The sequence below is a fragment of the Callospermophilus lateralis genome, chromosome 1 (assembly GCF_048772815.1).
Source record: "Callospermophilus lateralis isolate mCalLat2 chromosome 1, mCalLat2.hap1, whole genome shotgun sequence".
Lineage (NCBI taxonomy): Eukaryota > Metazoa > Chordata > Mammalia > Rodentia > Sciuridae > Callospermophilus > Callospermophilus lateralis.
This window is the reverse complement of record NC_135305.1, coordinates 156,213,152-156,228,784: the sequence shown is the minus strand read 5'-3', so window position 1 is coordinate 156,228,784 and position 15,633 is coordinate 156,213,152. Positions and strand designations below refer to the sequence as shown.

The 15,633-nt window shown below is 52.9% G+C and overlaps 2 protein-coding genes across 4 annotated transcripts in view; one reads left to right on the top strand and one right to left on the bottom strand.

The window, feature by feature from the left end:
- Sh2b3 (SH2B adaptor protein 3) overlaps positions 1 to 15,443 on the top strand; it is a 34,316-nt gene extending 18,873 nt beyond the window's left edge. The window contains exons 3-8 of the mRNA XM_076853112.2: positions 10,878 to 10,979; positions 11,060 to 11,151; positions 11,228 to 11,322; positions 11,410 to 11,624; positions 11,713 to 11,884; positions 12,024 to 15,443. Coding sequence (XP_076709227.2) covers positions 10,878 to 10,979; positions 11,060 to 11,151; positions 11,228 to 11,322; positions 11,410 to 11,624; positions 11,713 to 11,884; positions 12,024 to 12,319 — 972 coding nt within the window. The 3' untranslated portion in view covers positions 12,320 to 15,443. The remainder of the gene's footprint in view (positions 1 to 10,877; positions 10,980 to 11,059; positions 11,152 to 11,227; positions 11,323 to 11,409; positions 11,625 to 11,712; positions 11,885 to 12,023) is intronic.
- Atxn2 (ataxin 2) overlaps positions 3,201 to 15,633 on the bottom strand; it is a 119,426-nt gene continuing 106,993 nt past the window's right edge. The window contains exons 25-26 of one of the 3 annotated variants that reach the window (XR_013091129.2): positions 14,943 to 15,011; positions 3,201 to 5,661 (exon numbers count right to left, since the gene is read on the bottom strand). The gene's annotated coding sequence lies outside the window, so the exon portion shown is untranslated. Of the gene's footprint in view, positions 5,662 to 6,644; positions 6,664 to 14,064; positions 14,481 to 14,942; positions 15,012 to 15,633 lie in introns of those variants that run through there. The other 2 variants (XR_013091130.2, XR_013091127.2) reach the window with 2 other exon arrangements.

The following is a 15,633-nucleotide window of genomic DNA, read 5'->3' as shown; positions in this document are numbered from 1 at the left end:
GGCCAGGCTGCAGGAAGCTGTGGGCAGGGGCCGCCTGTGGTGCTCAGGCCTGGGTTCCAGTCCTGTTTCTGCCCCATCCATGCTGCGGCCCTTGGGAAAGACAACACAGTGCCCTCTCTGCTTGGGTCCCCAAGCAAAATCAGAAGAAAGGCCCCACTGCAGAATTAGCCAAGCTGCTGCCCTGCGGGGGCCTGGAGCGCCAACACCCTCGGGGCTTGGTGACTATGACCACAGCAGCTCTTTGTTTTCCATGTTACAGACACTATATTTGACACATCCACGGAATCCTCACCACAGACCTTGGGAACAGGGACCCACCCACCATCTCACAGACCGGAAACTTGAGGCCCAGAGAGGTGGAGACTTGTTCAAGACCACACAGGAGCCAGAAAAGGGGTTCCACATGGGCTCACCAAGGCACCAAGGGCTGGATTTGTGTTAAGGCCCCCAATGTAGGTGGAGAAAGTGCCCCTTCCCAGTTTCGGGCTGGGTGAGTCTGCATAGCACCCACATACACCACTGGACAGATGGGGGCTTAAGAGGCCAGTGCTCCCCAGTCCCACCTCCCTGGAGTAGGCCAGAGGCAGAAGGTCCCCAAGGGAAAGATGGGATCCTGCCCTCTCCCTGCCTTGAGTTGCTGTGTGACCCAAGCAGGTGCCTGCCCCTCTCAGAGCTCTGAAGTGGGTGACCAGGGGCTTGATCCAGGCTTTCCAGGACTGGTGGGAGGGAGGGAGGGAGGAGGTGGGCAGGGCTCCCGTGGCCCCAGATGCGACAGCAGCCCAGCTGCCCCCATTGGGGTTCCGTGCAAAATCGTTTCTGGAAGAGTGCTTTGCCGTTTAGAAGAAACCCCAGCTGCACTGAAACCGCGGGCAGATGGTATCGAGGCACTTCCTTTCAGCTCAAATTCTATGAATCTGCAGACTAGAAGGTGCCCAAGTCCACAGGGAGGGTGTTAGCCAGGGGGATTATCATCACCATCCTGCTTCCTTGGCCAGTTCCCGCTCCCACCCAGCTCCATGGGCTTTGCTGTTGCCAGTTTCCTGGAAGTTGGTTTTGTATCTGTGTATTTGGGGAGGTGAGGCTGTGGGCTGGGTGGTGGGGTAGCTGCAGAGGATGATAGACATTGCTGAGTTCAGATCTTGGCTCTTGTGCCCTTGCTGTGTGGCACTAGGTTGAGAATTTGGCCTCTCTGAACCTCAGTTTCTCATTATGGAAAAATGGGATGTCTGTGCTTTCCTTGCTGAGTTGTTTTGAACCAAAAACAGACTATGGGATGGCGTGGCATGATGTGCTCCCACCTGAGGGGTGGAAGAGGGGGCTCACTGCATTGAAGGCCTGGGTGTCCTCCCCTCCAGGCACCCGCTGGCAGCCCGGGCAGGCGCTGTGGAAATCCCCCGCCCACCCTGTGAATGGAAAAGGAAACCAAAGGCACGAGAAGGTCTCCGCGCTGAGGCCCTTGCGGGCGGGGAGCAGGGCTTCCTCCCCCAAAGCAGGAGGGGCCATCTCAGCTTCCTTTCTGGGGCCCCTGCACCCTCTTTCTGACCTCCTCTCCAAGCTGGGAAGGAGGCCACAGGAGCTGCTGAGCACTGGGTCTGCCCCTGGGACCCGTGGATGGGGGCCACTTGGCCTGGGGACTCACCTACAGGGCTGCTGCCCGGACCCTGTTACAGTGTACATGGCCCTTGCCCAGGTGTCCCAGCTAGGCCTGATGGTGTTTGAAGTCCACGTGGGGACTGGGCAGAAGAGATGTTTTTCTAGGGAACCCTCTAGAACCGGGGCCTGTGTTGTCCCCTCCAAAAGCTGTGTGTCATTTAGGAAACTGACCTACCTGGGCCTCCGTGTCTGTCTGGTTTTTCAGTTAACAAAACGCAGATGAAATTATAAAAGTACCCTGCCATCCCACTGCCCAAGAGACCCGACATTGCCATTTAGGCAGATGTCCTTGTACTCTGTTATTGTCACCTCTGCCCCAGTGGCGATTCCTTAGGGCTCACTCTCCCCCTGGCTGTATTGCCTTGGTGCCGGTGGAGCCCAGGCCTGGCCCCGCCCCCTCGTGCTGCCATCACCTGGTGCTCCCCTCTCCCCCTACAGGAACCTCTTGCATTCCCAGGTCTTTTTAAAACATTGGCTGCCCCAGTGATGAGCTGGCAGAGAAGGGCCGGGAGGGGTTTCTCCCTTGTTGTCAGGATCCATTTCAGACATTTCTTCCGGATGCAGATGCCCTGAACATTCTGCACAGGAATCTTGAATCCCTTCTCTGATTCTTCTCTGAGGTGACATTCCTGGCAGGGGAGGCCCCGGGCAAGTGTGATACTCTCCAGTCGCAGCTTTATGAGCATTCACACACCACAAGATCCCTCATTTAGAGGGATTCAACCCCCATTGTATTCTAATTTTAGAACATTTTCATCATTTCAAAAAGAAACCTTTCACCCCACCCCCCAATCCTCCCTCTCCCAGGCCCTGGAACCATTGCCTGCTTTTTCTCTGTAGATTTGTCTACTTTAGGTGTCCCGTGTAAATGGAATTGCAGTATATGTGGTCTTCTGCATCTGGCTTAGTTTACTAAGTACTGTGTTTTCCAAGATTCGTGTGTGTGTGTGAGAGAGAGAGAGAGAGAGATATCGATTTTTAAAAAATTCTTTTTCAGCTGGCTTGGAACTGGTGACCCTCCTGCCTCAGCCTGTACTGGAGGGGTCATGAGCGAGAGCAGTGCAGGTTTCCTCGTGGTTTGATGTGCATCCCGGGGCTGATGAAGTTGAGCACCTCCTCATGTGCTTAGGAAGGCTCTGTGTGCGGTGCGTAGTGCCAGCATCAAACCCAGGATCCCGTGGGTAACAGGCTGCACTCCAGCTTGTCATTAGCCATTTCTAATGCTTCTGATGAGTCTTTTTCATGTGGTTTCCAGAAAAGTCATACCCACCTAATCACCATCCGTGCAGCACTGCGTTTTATTTATATATTTATTTTGGGGTACCAGGGATGGATTCAGGGACACTGGACCACTGAGCCACATTCTCCACCCCTATTTTGTATTTTCTTAGAGACAGGGTCTCACTGAGTTAGCTTAAGCGCCTCGCTAGGTTGTTGAGGCTGGCTTTGAACTCATGATCCTCCTGCCTCCGCCTTCCGAGCTGCTGGTTACAGGCATGTGCCACTGTGCCTGGCCACTGGGTTTTATTTTTAATAACTTGACCAACTTCTCAGTGAAAAGTACTTTACTTAACCTTGTTCAGATTATAAGTGACTGACCATCCCTCCCCTTGAGCTCTAATTCCCATATCATAAACTGTATTTGCTTCAAGTGTATAATTTTTTTTTACTTTTTAGTGTATTTATAGAATTATACAACCACCACCACTAATCCTCTAGAGCACTTCCCCGACCCTAGAAAGAATTCCCTTGCCTGCCAGTAGTCAGTTCAGTCAATCTCCTCTCCCACAGTCTCTGGTAGCCTCTGATCTACTTTCTGTCCCCGTGGACTTTGGACGCTTCTCTTGGGCTTCTTGGTCATTTGCACTTTTCACACCTTTTTCACATTTTCTTTTTGCTTGCTCTTCTGCACAGCCTGCCCTTTTCTTGCTGGTTTGTGAGTACTCTTTGTGAGTACTCTTTCACATGTCATGGGTATTATTAGCTAGTTCTGTCTTGGTTACAAGCATACTTTTCAATTTTGTCCCTGAGTTCCTTGGCCTATTGAGGTTTGTTAAGGTAGTGAAAATGCAGGCATTGATCTTTATGGTTTCATTCTCTGCTTTTTCTGCTTGGAAATGCCCTCCCTACCAAGGGATCAGATGAGTAATTCTTTAAGTTTTATTCCAGTCTTTTTCCTTTTTTGTTAACAGGAATTGAACCCAGGGGGTACCTAGCCACTGAGGCACATTCCCAGCCCATTTTTTATATTATTTTGAGATGGGGTCTCATTTGGGCCTTGCTAAGTTGCTGAGGCTGGCTTTGAACTTGTGATCCTACTGCCTCAGCCCCCCGAGCCACTGAGATCACAGGCATGTGCCACCATACCCAGAGCTCCTTTTTCCTTTCTTAATCCAACTGGTCTTCATTCATAGTGGCTGGTGTGATTCCCACGGTTTTGTGGTGTCAGGAATGCTGTGTCAAGGCCTGCACACTAAGTGCTCAGTAAACTGGAGCAGGACTGGGTGGGGTTGGGGAGAGAATGTGGGCGTTCCTGCTGCTCTGCGGGGCTTGGGGGAGTCGCACAGCGGAGCTTCCCCCCACTTCCCCCTACCCTGGCTCCAGGGGTTCTCGCTTTCACCTCTCCTTCTGAATCATCATTCTTCGAAGGCAGCCACCAGGGGCCGCGGGCTTCTGGGCATACTGGTGGTGACAGTCCCCTCCTCTTGGTACTCTCCCCTCCTAGGCTGGTGATGCTGTTGTTGCTGGTGTCGTCTGTTGTTGCTTAACCACAGCTTTTCCACCCTTGCTGGTACTGAGCAGATGTGGAGGTGTGTCCTGGGGCAGGGCTTCCCTCAGCGGGTCATGCTGTATCTGGTTGGACACTATGGCTCCCTTGGGCCCTGGGACCAAGCCCTGTTTGGCAGCTGGTAGCCCGGGATGCCTGGACCTAGAGAGGCCTACAGCTGCTCATGAGCGAAGGTGCAGCCCAGTTACTTGGCCTGGCCATAGTGGGTATGGCTACAGGATGTGGTCATCCAAGGTGGGGCCCATGGCAGATGGTTTGTGGTTGGCAACGCTGGCCAGCGGAGGTTTCGCTGGCTGTACTCGGGACTGTCCTGGCGTTCTGGGGACACTGGTGGGGGACTGACTGAGGCACACAGTAAGCAGGCTCACAGCCCTTTGCGTGTTCCAGTGTCCTTGGCCTAGCCTGAGGAGCAACCTCCACTTCTCCCTGTGTGACAAAGAGCAGGCCAAGGCACCAGGCTCCCCTGTTCCTTCTGCCCAGGGAGGGAAAGCATGGGGTTTCCAGGAGTGGTCCCACTATGTTGACCTGAGACAGGAGCTGTGCCCCTTCCTACAGGTAGCATGGGAATTGGCCAGGACACCCCATCTAGGAGTGATGCAGACTGGCTCTGTGTCTGGGGGCTTTCTCAAAAATCTGCTCCAGCTTTGAGAGGGGCTTTGTGTCCCTGTCCATGTTACTGTGTGGGGTGATTTGCCTGAGGGGGCTTTATGTTCCTGTACTGTAGATTCTTTCTGATATGGAGGAACCCTCATGGGACTGAGGGGAGTTTGCTCAGGGGGTGGGGCTTTAGACATACCTGTAGCTCCCATCTGGGTCACCCCCCATGTGCCCTGATCCAAGTGTCTTGAGCTAATAATTATTCCACACAGGTCTCACTGGGGAGGGGGAGGGATGTGTGTCCTGCCACCATCCTTTTACTTGGTCACTTAGTGTGAGATGGGTGCCACCTGCAGGGACAGGGGGGGATCCCACAAGCAGAGGGATTTAGGAGCATCTTGCGGCATCTGGCTCTGCCGCTGTTCCCTGCTCCTACATGGGAGGGGAGCTGGAGATGTAGCCATGGGGACCCCTATGGATGCAGCCTGTACTGAGGGAGCAATGACTCACAATAGGCGCCCAGGAGGGTGTGCTGCCATCCAGAAAGGAGCAAGAAGAGTTGTATGGCTCAGTTGGCAGAGTGCTCGCCTCGCATGTAAGGCCCTGGGTCCAATCCCCAGGCACTGCAAAAAAAAAGAAAGGAGCGAGGACTTGCTCAGGTCACTAGAGCAAAACATGACTGCAGCAGGCACCTGAAGAGCCTGTGAGGCTGGGGACAAGGCAAAGCAGCCCGTGGCCCTTGGCCAACACTGTGTCAGCTTCTGGAATGGCTCACAGCCTTCAGCTCATCCCAAAAGGAGCAGGGAACAGGAGAGGTGAGCTACCCCCACAGCCCCACCTCACCCCTGCTGCCCATATGCAAGCTTCCTGCACCTCCTTGGGGCCTCCCCACCTAGAGGGACTCCCAGTCAGCAGAAGGCAGCTGTGTCATCAGGAAACTGGCCTGCCTGATAGCAGGGCACTTGCCATGCCTGGGTGTTGGGGGGGCTCCCTGTGGGATGGAGGTTTTCTCTGCTGAGATGAGCCTTACACAAGCAGTCCCTGATGGTAGGGGACCACCAGGTGGCCAGGTAATGTCCTGTGGGGCTGGGCACATGAGGCCAGAGTCCTGGCTCCTCCCTGTCTCCGCCTGCTGTCCATGCTACAGGGCAATAGCTGCACCTAAGCCTTTTCCTCTCAGTGCCTCTGCCTTGGCCTTAGGGGGAAGCGCAGGAAGTCCTGCCTCTCCTCTCAGCCTGCCCATAGTGGCTGGAAGTTGTCCCCATCACTCAGCTGTAGTCCTCACTTGGGCAAGCCGGCCCCACTGATCCCTAGCACCCACGATGGTTTGGCATTCCAAGGATGAATCCTTGTTGTAGAAAGTGAGCACTACCAACCTACCAGGCTCTGGGCTCCGTGCTGAGGATGCCAGGAGGGCAAACACCAAGTCCCCGCAGAGCTCAGAAGAGGAATGAGTGCTGGCATGGACCGCCAGCTAGGGCAAGGCAACACACAGTGCATGGTGACGACTGCCATCACACCTGGTCAGGTGAGAAGTGGCCTAGGTTGTGAAGATGCAGGTAGGGGACAGCAGCAGTGACAGCCTAAGAGTCTTGGTCTGTTTCAGGAGCAGTAGGGTGGTGTGGCTGGGGATGGAGAGACTAGGTGAGCTCAAGGAACTGATAAGGGTCAAGGTGAGTGGGCTGTGGGCAAGTTTTGAGCAGGAGACGGGGTGGGAGGTAGCCCTGGATGTCTCCGCGAGTAGGAGTCAGGACAGCGCCATCTGTCCTACTACCTTTTGGGGTGCAGGATGTTACCTGACTCTCCCTTCCCCTTGCTTGGTCTCTGGTCCACACCCACCATTCTGTGTAAAGGGATTGGCCTGCCAGACCCCTTCCCCTCCTCCAAGTCTCCTGGGGCTCCCTGGTACTTGGGGAGGACATGTCCAGCTTCCCTGCTGTGCCTTCACTCACTTCCAGATGTGGCCAGGTCGTTACACCCTCTCTGAGCCTCTGTCTCATTTGTGATGTGGGCTCAATGAGGATCACATGAGCTCCCACACATCTCCGGACACAAGATGGCCCAGGACAGGGAGAGTGTTTTCTCCCTCATGAATCTGGCTAATTGATATCAAGGATTCCTTTCCTCTGGGACATGCCTGCTCCTTAGTCTTGTGTTAACCTCCTCTGAGAAAATTTTAAACATATTGGTGGCCTGTGACTCTAAATGTTCTGGAAATCACTGGCAGGCAGTCCCATAATGGCTCCATTCTCCCATGGGCCTTGCTTTTCCTCCACTTTGTCCACTTGGTAGAAATTCAGCAAACACAGCCACTTACTTTGCCTGACTCAATGGTGGGAAGGTGGAGGGAGGCCTCCTGAACCTGGGCGTGCGGGCAGAGGTGCGCTGCTGCAGCTGCTCCTGTGCAGAGCCTCTCTGCATCGTTCCTGCAGTCCAGTGTGTCTCCTGGCCAATGCCAGTCCCCTGAGGGCTCTTGTGCACACACACAGTATGGCCAGATTCTCATGGGAGGGCAGAGGCATTGCTACCTTATTGCTGAACTGGGGACAAGGCAAGGAGGGGTGTCTGTCCCTCCAGAAGGCAGATCAGGGACTCAAGCCCAGGACTGGCTGACTCAGATCTTGGGGCAAGGAGGATGCAGTGTGGTGTGCAGATCTAGGGGTTTCTGAGCAGGATTCTGGGTGGCCTTTACCTCTTAGGCTCAATTTCCATGCTATTCACCAGAGACTGGCTAAGGAACCTTCTTGTTTAGGAAGTTTCTTCACCTCGAGCCCCTGATATCTTGGTATGGGTGACAATAAAGTCTACAAAAGAGGACAAAGTCCGGGGAATGCATGAGTTCTGCTGTAGGACTTCTCAGTCTTTAACCACCAACGCTTGGGAGTTGTCTTAGCTGCTAGGAAGCTCGGAGAAAAACTGCACTACAAAATAGGTTGCTTTTTTATTCCAACCAGTAAAACTGGATTAAGGACTTCCCATGGCAGTGCTCATTCATTTATCAGCTATCCATGACACTGGATCTGGAATTGTCTTTGAGCCTTTTCAGGCTTAATCCAAGACTACTTCCCGCCTGCCTCTAGTCCTGGGTCAGTAGGACCTGCTTGCTGTCCCTGTTACTGAAGGAAGTTGAGGCACCAATTGGCTCCACACCCAGGTTCTCAGAGGTGGTGAGTGGGAGAGCAAGGCTGGTGAAGTGATTCTGGGGCTGTTCTTCATGTCCCAAAGGAGGATTCAGCAGCCCTAGTGGAAACGAGACTTCCTCTGGTGTGGCCTGGGGACCCCAGTGGGCCAGTTTGAATGTCACATGCTATTTAGGGCCTGGCCTTTGGAGCTGGTGAAATAAAGCCATTATGAGGGCCCTGCCTGCCCTTGCTCAGCACAGAATTGTCTGGGCCACTTGGGCAGGATAGGTGCTGTTCCCCCCCCCTCCATTCCTAGCTTCCTGTAGAGGGGGGACTAGCAGGCCTGCTTCTCCAAGAGGTCCACATCTGTGTACATTCAGCCACCTGTAGCCTTCTATCCTTGCTCATGTCTTATGTGGGCAGCAGGTCCTGCTGGCTGCCAGGTGCTTGACAGACCCCAGTTGTGGTAGCTATGGGAACATGGAAGAATAGAATGCAGCTAGTGTGGTGGAAGCTTCTGGAAGGTGCCAAGGCAGCTCTGTGCCGGCCCTGTTCCTCGATGCACAGGAATCATTTCTCAAGATAGCTTCGAGGCCTAGTAGGTGATGAAGGGTCTGCCTCCAGTGTCAGTGTGTTGTTTCCTGCAGGCAGGCTGGGGGCCCCAGAGCCACCGTGGGAGGAAGAGAGACCTTTGGTCCATAGCTGTGCACCTGCCTTTCTTACTGCTGTCCCTCTGGGACAAGTGGGCTTGGCTGGCTCTAGAAGCAAAATCCATTCTCTATCTGTACACTAGTTATACATGGGCTCAACCCTCTCCAGCCTGGAAATCTGACAACGCTCATGAGGAGTCAGCCCCCCACCCCCATTTTCTTTTTTTTTTTTTTTTGCATGTGGTGCTGGGGATGGAACCCAGGGCTTTGCAAAGTGTTCATGGAGCTGCAATCCACAACTAACACAATCACAGCCTGGAGGAGACTGAGTCTCTTGGGCTGGACCCTAAAAACTAGAGAGCAAGATAACTATGAAGTCCAGGAGAAAAGTAGCCGCAGAAAGCAAGCTCCACTGTTGGATCAGTGCCAGAGCTGGGTCTGTCTTTCACTTTGAGCTTCCCAGCAGTCACAGCAAAGAAATGGGTCATTCCCACTGGATTGGCCACAGAGATCAGCTTTCTGGATGTGGGTCTGAGCAAAAGTGCTTCCCAGAAGGCAAGATGTGATGGGTGCCACTCTGTTGCTCACCCCGCAAATGCCTGAAATGGTGCTGCCTGCAGATGGAGCATAGGGAGCCTAGGCTTGCCCATTAATTCTATAGCGCAGATGAGCTGCTGCCAGTCCACATACAGGGGCCAGTGCCCTGGGTCCAGCCCCTGGTGTCACATACTATATAGAACAGGCAGCTTGGTGCTGGCACACTGGCCTGAGTTCTCACTGGGGTATGCATGCACACGTACGAGAGACAGACACACACAAGGCTGTGTGGGAGCTGGGGGAGAAGAACCAGCCAGCGGGAAGGGCCACCGTAGGCAAGGAGGGGGAACCCTCTTTCCCCTGGCTTGCCTGCTCAGCAGTCCCTCAGCCCCTGGGGCAGACCTGGAAGGGAGGCCCTGTCAGAATGAAACCAGCAGCTCTGCTGTTTAGTCTCAGTGCTTACAGGGAGATTGGGCCCCAAGAGGAACTGAAAGGAAGACCAGGGCTGTTCCCCTCTGGGCCTGGCCTACTTCCTCCAGCGACCCGGAAGTGTGCATCAATGCCTTATATAGCTGGGGCAGGAAGGAAAAGGGGAGTGTGAGGAGTGGCCTGCTGTGGGAATGGGGTGAAGAAGCCCCAGTGATGATGGTCCTGTAGGCCTGGGATTGCTAGTTGTGTGGCTTCTAGCCACTCTCCCTCCCTCACAGCAGTAAACTCTAGGGGTTACTGCTCTTCCTCCCCTGAGACCAACAACCAGGAGCAGGGACTAGTATGTAAACCTGGCTGGCCCCGCCCCCCACTTTCTATCAGCACCCCCACTCGGGTGGATTCTTCCAGCACCACAACCAGGAGCAGGGACTAGTATGTAAACCTGGCTGGCCCTGCCCCCCACTTTCTATCAGCACCCCCACTCGGGTGGATTCTTCCAGCACCTTTTGGGTGGAGGTAGCTCCTCTGGCACCAGGAACTTAATTAAATTTTTGAGCCTGCCTCCTTGCCACCCCTACCCTTCTCCGCTGGCTTGGCTGTGGTCTTTTCCAGGAGCACCTGGTTGTCTCTTGGCCCCTAGGGAACTGATGAAGGGAGGGAAACCCAGTCAGCTGCCTTGTCCATTACCCACCTCATCTCTGGCTCCTTCTAACCTCTGACCTTCCTCAGGATCAGCATTATCACAAGAGGTGGGGAGGGGATCTCCCTTCTGAGAAAACTCCAAAAGTGGATGGCTGAGTGCAAGAGGCCATCTGACAGTCCTGGGAGAGAGCAAATTACACTAAGTTCTCCCCACTGGGGTGTCATGTGATGAGGACGGTGGGCAGAGTTCTGTGTACCACCAGGACAAGGCAGGTGTCTGAGCTGCGGTGTCCATAAGTCCAGGCAGGGAGGCCTCAGCACAGCATTCTTAGCATCTCAGTGGAAGGTGGGTGCTAGCAGTAAGCAAGCACTCCACAAACCCTCCAGGGAGCAGCAGACAGAGGTAGGGGAGTGGGGACTTCAGGGAGAAGGCTTGATCGCCCCCTCTTGCTGTCCTAGAGTTCAAAGCCCAAGCTCCAAACAGCCTGCTCCAGCATCCAGGAGGTCCGGCGATGCACACGCCTTGAGATGCCAGACAACCTCTACACCTTTGTGCTGCGGGTGAGTGATGGGGCTTCCACTCCAAGGGAGTGATAAGATACTTCTCAGACCTACATAGCTGTTCCTTTCTGCTCTGCCAGGTGAAGGACCGGACAGACATCATCTTTGAGGTGGGAGACGAGCAACAGCTGAACTCGTGGATGGCTGAGCTCTGGGAGAGCGCAGGCCGAGGGTGAGGCCTGCCCCTGCACAGCCCACCTGCCCACCCAGACCCACCGGGTCCTTAAGCATGGCCTCTTCTCTGGCAGGCTGGAGAGCACAGATGCAGAACTGCACATTCCCACGGTCCCAGAGCGCAGCGAGTCCAGCTCCCGGAGGGGAAGCAGAGATTCCTTAAGCCAAGGTAAGTAGGGTCAGGTGTTCCCCCTCCTCTTGGTACGCTGAACGTGTGGCACCCACTCAGTCACCAGTAAACCATCTTTTACATCAGGTGCTTCTCCCGGGGGACTGTTGGACCCAGTCTGCCAGAAAACAGATCACTTCCTGTCCTGCTACCCCTGGTTCCATGGCCCCATCTCCAGAGTGCAGGCGGCCCAGCTGGTGCAGCGGCAGGGTCCTGATGCCCATGGCGTGTTCCTGGTGCGGCAGAGCGAGTCGCGGCGTGGGGAGTACGTGCTCACGTTCAACTTCCAGGGCAGAGCCAAGGTACGTACGGAACAGGGCAGGTGGGGGCTGTGCCAACGCTGTCCCTGGAGCCCAAGGACGGTGTGAGCCTGCCTTCCCTGTCCTGCAGCACCTGCGCCTGTCCCTCACGGAGCGAGGCCAGTGCCGAGTGCAACACCTGCACTTTCCCTCAGTGGTGGACATGCTGCATCATTTCCAGCGCTCACCTATCCCACTGGAATGCGGTGCTGCCTGCGACGTCCGGCTGTCCAGCTACGTGGTAGTCGTTTCCCAGCCACCAGGTGTGACAACCAAGGACCCTCGCTGAAGTGGGTGGCTGGCGTGGGGAGCTACAGAGGGGGTGAAAGCTGGCTGCACACCATGCAGTGCAGAGAGGTGGTTCTGTGTTCTGACAGCATGGTCTCTTGGTCCTTACCCTAGGTTCCAGCAACATTGTCCTCTTCCCCTTCTCCCTCCCTTGCTGGGACTCAGAGCTGGGCCTTCCCCACCTCAGCTCTTCTGGTTGTCCCAGGGGGTCTGGCCCAGAGAGTCTCCCAGGCCGATCGTCACCCCCAGAGCAGATCTTCCACCTGGTGCCTTCACCCGAGGAACTGGCCAACAGCCTGCGACACCTGGAGCAGGAGCCTGTGAGTCGAGCCCGGGACTCAGATTACGAGATGGACTCATCCTCTCGGAGCCACCTGCGGGCCATAGACAACCAGTACACACTTCTCTGATGGACAGCGAGGGATCCAGGCCTCCGCAGCTGCCCCAGGAGCACAAGCAGAAATGTGGCCTTGTGAATGTAATGATCTTTCCTTCCTTCCAGAGAGAGATTTAAGGGACACTGTCAACTGCTCTTTCCAGTTTGGACGTGACCCTTCTATTAGGCCTGTTAAAGGGCCTCCATGTGAGTTCCGTCCATCACCTGGCTTACTTCTTATTGTTTACAGGTGTAGTTCTTGTCCACAGATGCTGCTAGCTCTTGCCCTGGGTCCCTGAGACCAGGCCCGTCACTCAGAGGAGCTGGGGTGAGGGCTGGAGCTGGCAGTGGAACCTTGTTCCTTTTCACTGACACTGTCACAGCTGACAGACTTTCTACTGGGGGGGGGGGGGTTGTCACCAGGAAGCCCAAAACACTAACAAGCCCTGGATTTTCACATTGTAAAAGCAGTCCCGTGGCAGGTCCATGCCACAGGTGACCACTCCTACTCCTGCTTCTACTCTCAGCTTTAGGACAAAAGCTCTGTCAAGAGAGACAAGCTAAAAGTCAAAAACAATTTTAAACATTTTTACCTCAGATTTTGTTAAAGGATTCAGGTTTCAAAACTAAACCATTGCTTACTTCATTGCACTGTTTCAACTAGCACCCAGGCTGTTTCTGCAGTCAGGGACAGCTATGCAAGCCCTGTTTGACGTGCTCGGAGCCAGCCTGGTGTCCTCAGGACAGCTGCTGAGTAGCTACTGTCCTTCCTAAATGTACAGAGGGCAGTGTGTCACCCTTTCAGGGAAGTTCAGGCCATTCCTGAAGTGAGGTGGCAGGGAACAGTTCTACCCTGGTGCCTTATAAATAAACTGGATTCCGGTTTACAGCAGCTTCACAGCTTCACAGAGACTTCAGTTAACTGGGGGTAGGGTGTTTGGGGGAGGGACAGGCAAGAAGGGCTCCTGGACCCTTTGTAGTCAATCTTCAACCAAAAGGCTAGCCCAGAGGCCCCCAGTGGCTTACTAAATTATCCCCCTAAGTAGGCTTTAGGCTCCTTTTTGAGCCAAAATGGAAGCTAGGAATCTGGTGCCATAGCTCATAGCCAGTATTCTGTCCCAGCACACTTGGGCACAGTCTGTCAGGGAGGTCAGACCTCCATCTATACTTGCCCTTCACAAGTAAAACAATTCATATGGGATGGGCTCTGTCCAGAACCTTCCACGTGTAGGCTCATAAACAGAGGGGGCAGTGACAGTGTTGTCAGCTGCTCCTGCATGCTAGCAGACCAGTCAGTACAGCCACCAGGCTTACCACAGACGCTTCCAAGAAACAGGAGTTTGGCACAGCTTAACCTTCCCAGCTTCAGAAGTGACATGAAACCTCAGCCCCAAACAGACAGTACTGCCTTCCTTATCTGGTGGAAAGGTTTGGTCTGTTCCTACTAGTTACTTCAAGAGATGAAACTTTCACTTCTGGGGATTCTTAGGGGGTTGGAGAAGCAGCCACCTCTGTACCACTCTGAAAACTCTCCTGGTGTGTTCATGGATCATACAGTAAAGCTGTGGTCCATTTTTCTTGTTTGTTTATAAATATTTGGGATTGAACCCAGGGGCTCTTTATCATGGAGCTACATTCCCGGCCCTTTTCAATTTTTATTTTGAGAAAGGGCCCCACTAAGTTGCTGAGGCTGGTCTTTCCTCCTGCCTTAGCCTTCTAAGTTACTGGGATCACAGGCTAAGCACCACCACACCCAGCCCATGGTCCATTTTTAAGGATGTTGGTCTTTATTTTCTATAAGCAGGCTTATCTTGAAGAAGAAAAAGCAAAGTGCGCACTGAAGAAGTAAGCAACATTCTGGAATTTCTTTTCTAAGACAGAAAGGCAATTCTGATTGGTCACTAGTGACCAATGTGCATAGGAAAGGGAACAGGTGGATAGTGAACCAAGTGAATGCCCTCCTTCCAGGCATAAATTCAAATAATCTTCCAACTAGAGGTATTCACTTCTCATCAGTTGCTCAATATACACATCTCAAGTAGTGCCACAAGGCACACCAGGTACTGCAAACTTAGCAGGTCTAAACTACAGGTTGCCAAAATTTTGTGACAGACAATTGGAAGTCCCCAGAATACTACCTGTGTCCAGGTTACCAGGATGGCTCACATACATTCTGATAAAGTCCCTTCATGGCCCTGGAAAAAGTGACACTAAGTTTATACCTTTCTGCTAGAGCAGAGGAACAGTTTGTCCCCAGGGTAGATACTCTCACAGGTGAGATACTCTCAATAGTGAGGGGCAGGCACTGGCTGCAGCTAGTCTACCACAGTCCACATTTCCCTTCTGCCAATCCTCACTGGCAAGGTGAGGCCACAGTCCACATTTCCCTTCTGCCAATCCTCACTGGCAAGGTGAGGCCACAGTCCACATTTCCCTTCTGCCAATCCTCACTGGCAAGGTGAGGCCATGCCAGCAACTAAGAGCAAGGCTCTGAGCACCAAACTGGACACTAAGTGGCAGGATTTGTCCAGTTAGCCCTACTTATGGACCATAAGTATCACTCGACAGCTCCCAACACCACCACTTCCTTCTGACTACTGAATTTTTTTTTTTTACAAACTAACAGTCACCAGCACCAAAGAATTAAGTCAACTAACCTGCCTTGAATTTTAGACCAGCAATCCATATGGCTTTATCTGGTATAAATCTTCTGCCTTTGATCATTTCTGGACCGTGTAGGAAAAAGGAATAGCAATCATTAAAATCTTGGGCCAGAGAACACTATTTTTACATAACAGTTTCTTAACTTAAATCAAGGCCTTGAACTTCTCTTCCCTGAGAGTTGCCTGAGATTCCTTCATGCTTTTTATTCAGGGCTAAGTCTATTGCAAATGTCATATTAGCACTAACATCTTCAAAGTATATTATCCACTGCCTTTTTAACAAGGACACACATCAGACATCCAGAGTTTGGTTGGAATAAGCAGCACACAGTGATAACACAGAGTGGATTCATCTTGTATCGTTATAAGCAGAAGGAATTTGGAAAATCTTTATGTATTGTTTATGTACTGTACAAGTAACTTATTCTTGAATAATACAAATTTTGCTATAATGTACAAGTTGCTATATGTGAATTAAAAATTTTTCAGAATCTTCATTTGTTGCCACAATGTCTGAATGCTATTAAGACTATATTCTCTATTAATCCTCCCACAAACTAACAAATACTTCTGCGCTACAACTCCAGCCTTTTTTATTTTTTATTTTTGCAGACAGGGTCTAAGTTGCCGGGGCTGGGTTCAAATTTCTGATCCTCCTGCCTCAGCCTCCCAAGTTTCTGGGACT